Source organism: Rhinopithecus bieti, unplaced genomic scaffold, assembly GCF_001698545.2.
Source record: "Rhinopithecus bieti isolate Rb0 unplaced genomic scaffold, ASM169854v2 scaffold_52844, whole genome shotgun sequence".
In the NCBI taxonomy this organism is placed as follows: Eukaryota; Metazoa; Chordata; class Mammalia; order Primates; family Cercopithecidae; genus Rhinopithecus; species Rhinopithecus bieti.
Genome location: NW_016820464.1, coordinates 5,197 through 10,229, shown reverse-complemented (window position 1 = coordinate 10,229; position 5,033 = coordinate 5,197). Strand labels below are relative to the sequence as shown.

At 56.0% G+C, this 5,033-nt stretch overlaps 1 protein-coding gene across 1 annotated transcript; it reads right to left on the bottom strand.

Annotated features, from left to right (window-relative positions):
• Positions 1–2,765: 2,765 nt before the first annotated feature.
• On the bottom strand, positions 2,766–4,502 carry LOC108520420 (mitochondrial import inner membrane translocase subunit Tim17-B-like; the record flags this gene model as incomplete). The annotated part of the gene is made up of 4 exons (XM_017859795.1): positions 2,766–3,136; positions 3,219–3,329; positions 3,416–3,544; positions 4,349–4,502. Coding segments are annotated over 4 exons (483 nt in total), but the record flags the coding sequence as incomplete, so codon positions are not given.
• Between the last annotated feature and the right edge of the window lie 531 nt (positions 4,503–5,033).

Genomic DNA, 5,033 nt, shown 5'->3' with positions numbered 1-5,033 from the left:
TGCAAGCTCCGCCTCCCGGGTTTACGCCATTCTCCTGCCTCAGCCTCCCAAGTAGCTGGGACTATAGGCGCCCACCACCTCGCCCGGCTAGTTTTTTGTATTTTTTAGTAGAGACGGGGTTTCACCATGTTAGCCAGGATGGTCTCGATCTCCTGACCTTGTGATCCGCCCGTCTCGGCCTCCCAAAGTGCTGGGATTACAGGCTTGAGCCACCGCGCCCGGCCTCGTCTCTCTTTTCATTGATCTCTTGCGTGTCTGCCTCCATCTCTTTCCACCTCTCTGTCTCTTCTACCTCCCTACGTGCATGTCCGTTTCTATTTCTCTCTCTCTCTCATCTCTCCATCCCCCGTCTTCCCTTTGTGGTCTCTTCTCGTCGAAACAACCGAGGGTCTCACCCCGCATTCCCTTCTTTTAGGAACAGAGGCTGCCGGACCCAGGCCCAGGTCGGTCAGTGGGCGGGGCCTCAGGGCTCGCAGCAGCCGCGCCCCAGCTCGCGAGCCACGAATGACCCAGGGCACCCCAGCCCTAGCTCGAGGCCTGGTGACGCCGTTGACGCCAGGCCTCCACGGAGTCCCCCCTCCCCCGGCACCGTCCCCAGCCGCCCTACGACTCTCACGCGAGGCCCCTAGCCTCGGTTTCCCAGCCCGCTCCCTGGCTTCTAAACGTGGCTCCGGCCCCCCCGACCCGCCCCAGCCAGCGGCCGGAGGAGCCCGGGCGGAGGAGGCCCCGAACGTAGCCGTAAGCGGGCAAGCCACCTGGGCCGAGGTCGCGCAGAAGGACCGCTCCTAGGCCCCGCGGGTGGGTCCGGCAGTCCCCAGCCTGGAGACTGTGCGGCGGGAGCAGCGCGCGGAAGAGGGGCGGGGCCCGGCGGTGGGAGGAGGTGGGTCCAGAGGCGGCCGAGGACTGGAGCCTGCGGGTCTTGGGGGGCATGGAGGGGTGTGGCCTCGGAGGAGCCGGGTGGTTGTAGGAAGGAGGTGGGGCCCGCCGCGGCTTCAAGGGACGGTGCTGAGCGATAGGACCAAGGCGGGGCCGAGGGGCAGGGCCGGAAACCCCGGGAAAGTGGAGTCCCCAGGACTCTCGGAAGGGAAGGGCCTCCAGGAGCTACTCTCCAGGGGCGGCGCTAGATCGACGCAGGTGAAGGCCTGCAGGGGGCAGGGCCGGCCCGAGGATCCAGAAGGGGCGGGACTAAAGGAGGTATTGGCCCCAGGACACAAAGGAACACCCTGGGTCTGACTGGCGCTCCCATCTCAAAGATGCATGCCTGGTGCTGCCGCCGCAGTGCTTGTGGAGATGAGTGTTGGAGGCCGAAGCCCGGGCCCCGCGCTGCCCTCCCTGGTCTCTCAGTGGCGTGGCTGCGCCCTGCCCAGCACTGAGTCGCTCAAACAGGTGTTACAGCTGTCACCGCTGAGGACTCTTTGCATCCCCACGGACCAGTTTTGTAAGGGAGAAAGGGTGTTCCCACTGCCTTGTAATGGCTTGCAAGAAAGGGACGGTTTTCATGTCTCGAGGTCATTCGCCCCTGGGGCAGTTTGTGCAGAGGAAATCCTTGACTCCTCAGGAAGTTTTTGCGCCTCCCCGTGTCTTCTGCACCCCAGTGTAGGCAATGTTTGCCCCACCCATGTAGAGGTTTTCGCAGAAGTCACAGCTTGGGGCGGGGCGGGGCATGGGCATAGGCATGTCCACTCAGAAAATCTAGCTCCCCACCCCAAAATAGAAACTCATTTCTGGTTATTTTGTGGTTACCCTTTAAAAACACTTGACCCGGCCGGGCGCAGTGGCTCATGCCTGTAATCCCAGCCCTTTGGGAGGCCGAGGCGGGCAGTTCATCTGAGGTCAGGAGTTCGAGACCAACCTGGCCAACATGGTAAAACCCCATCTCTACTGAAAATACAAAAATTGGCCGAGCGTGGTGGCTCACGCCTGTAATCCTAACACTTTGAGAGGCCGAGGTGGGCGGATCACTTGAGGTCAGGAGTTCGAAACCAGCCTGGCTAACATGGTGAAACCTCATCTCTACTAAAAATACAAAAAATTAGCTGGGCGTGGTGGTGGACGCCTGTAATCCCAACTACTTGGGAGGCTGAAGCAGGAGAATCGCTTGAACCCAGGAGGTAGAGGTTGCAGTGAGCCAAGATCATGCCACTGCACTCCAGCCTGGGCGACAGAGCAAGACTCCTTCTCAAAACAACAAATAAAAACACTTGACCACACTGAGCAGAGGAGAGCAGAAAAGCAGCTCTGTGGCAGAAGGGGAGGCTGATCCAGGGCACCTTCTTTGAGGGAGCTAGGTCTCCCGGCCCTCTTCTTCCATCCCAGATCCACCCTGAGGCCACACGGAGGGAGGGAAATCACCTTCACAAATGCCGTGCTGAGTGTCCAGAAAGAAGGGACTCCTGTGAGGCCACATTTCCCAGCCTCGGCGACGGGCTGTGGAGCAGGGGTCAGGGGTATTGGGGTGTGTGGGGGGGATAGGGTCAGGGGTACAATGTCTAGAACCACCCCCGCCCCCAGCAATCCTGGTGTTTATTCACTTCTTTCCCAAGCTTGTTCCTCTGACAGCTAGGACCCATCACCTAGCCCCAGATAACCTTATTCATGTTGCTAATTCACATCTTCATTCTCCCTTCCTGCTCATCCAGCCCACAGACATTTACTAGAGCCCATCTGCTGTAGGCCTCCAAGTCCTAGGGTTTCCGAGTCCCTGAAGCAGGCTCTGCCCCTTGTCTGAAGGAGGGGCCCCATAGGCAGTTCAAGGAGTCCACACATAGGCATTTCAAAACGGACTTTAAATACTCATCAGGGTGCCACACAAAGGAGCTGGGGTGAGAACTTCGTACATGTGAGTGTGGGGCTGGGGTGCCCTGAGAGAGAAAAAGGGGACCCATCTGTCAGGGCAGCTGGGGTGCCCCACCCCCACCCTGGGACTAGGGAGCAGAGTAGAAGCCCTCTCTGGAGGGTCCCAGGGCTAACTGGGAGCCAGCCCTCCCTTCGAGGTAGATCATCGGGGAGGGAACCGAGAAGCAGCTCCCATGGTGGCAGTGGCTTCCTCAGTGGTACTGCTGATAGCTGGGATAGCCTGGGGCTGGGGTGCCATCCTTAGGGGGCAGCTGGCTGGGGTCCTCCAGGAATGGGGGCGCTGGAGAAGGGAGACTCGGGCAAGGATGAGTGGAAGAGGCCAGGTGGAGGATTTCCCACTCCCCCGACCACCAGTTACTCACCATTTCGGAACTGCTGGGCCGTGTAGCGAGTGAGGAGGATGCCAACGCCCTCAATGAGGGCCAACAGGATGCCCCCCATCATCGCTGAGCCCACCATGGCCAGTGGGCCACCTGGGGGAGTTGGAGGCAGAGAAACAGAGGTGAGGGCAGGCAGAACAGGGTGGAAGGGGCTGGGGCCAGGGCCAGGGGGTACTCACTGCGGGCAGCCAGTACAGCCCCAGTCAACGCTCCACTGGTGATAGAGTTCCAGGGATCCTCCTTGCCCCGAAGCCGCACCAGGCCACAGTCGATGGTGGAGAACAGGCCCCCCCACACTGCGAAGCTACCTGTAGTGGAACCGCGGCCTAATTAGTTCGTAGGAAATCCCGAGAATTCACATCTCAGGGGACTTCCAAGGCCTGAATGCTTTGGCCAAGAACAGGGAGAAAAACCCAGACACAAAGGCAGATAGCAACCCCCCATAGAGTATTTCCTATCTGTCCCCATCCTGTGGTAGCTCCCACTTCAAGCTGTCTATAATCACCATCAACGTTCCCTTCACCTTTATGGGGAGCTGACAAATGTTTACAAGCAGATTTACCTTCATATGGCTTTTAACAGAGCAACTTTGAGCTTCATAATCACCACACAGAGTTGGAATTCTGATTTGGGTTTCAGTAAGAAGGAAATAGGAAACCCAGTTAATATGATAGTTAAAATGTTTACTGAGGGCTTACTGTGTGCCAGGACCTGTTTGAGGTACTGTGTTATTTGACTTTTGCAATTTTATATTAGTTAATGTTATTAAAGTGTTTAGCATAGCAACCAGCACTTAATAGAATATAAATTACATAAATATAAAACTACCGATGAAGTGGTTACTGTTATCACTATCCCCGGTACAGGTGAGGTTCAGAGAGGTTAAGCCACTAGCCCAAGGTCCCACGGCAGGGAATAGTCAGGACCTAGATTTAAACTCCAGAACCCACTTTCTTCCCCTCCGTATTCAATTGTTGGGAAACATCACCCCTCTGCAAAGTCTCAGGCAGGGGCTAGAATCTGAACCTCCAACTTGCAGCCTAGACCCAAAGGATCAACCACTCCCACCTTTGCCAAGACATCTCCTATATCTATCTCCCCAAGCCCCTCACCTCCAATCTGGGGGGCTCGGATCCTCACAGCGTTGGTACTACCTCTCAACCGGTGCCGAATTCCCTGGGGAAAGCAAGGAAGTCCGTCAGGGCAGGGCTGAAGCCACTGGCAGACAGGTTTCCAACTTTTAAGAGAGGGAAAAAGATGGGAGACCTGTTAGAGGTATCAGCAGTAGAAATGTGGAGAAGTGGCCAAGAACTAGGGGCCTGGAGAGCGCCCCAACATGGGTGTTCTCAAAGCTGGGTTGAGAAGTGCTAATACATTCATACGTTTGTTAATGATTAACAAGTACCTACTATATGTGCCAAGCACCATGCCATATGCAGGGATACAGCCATGAACAAGGTAGATCTGCTCCCTGCCCTCTCAGAGCTCACATTAACAGTGGGAGACGTAGACCTTGAGCAAGGATAAGTAAACAAGGGCGCTTCAGACAGCAATCTGCACTCTAGAGGAAATGCCATGAAGAAATATGATTGGGGCTGAGGGGTCAGGAAAGGCCTCTTGAAGGAGAGAGAATCTGTGCTGAGACCTTGATGATGACAAACTTGGGCAAAGATCCAGGGAGGAGAGTTCCAGGAGTCTAGGGGAGGGACAGGGATACATATATAAATTGCAGAGACTTTGGCTAATAGATGGCATTTATTTATTTATTTATTTTTTTTTTTTTTTTTTTTTTTTTTT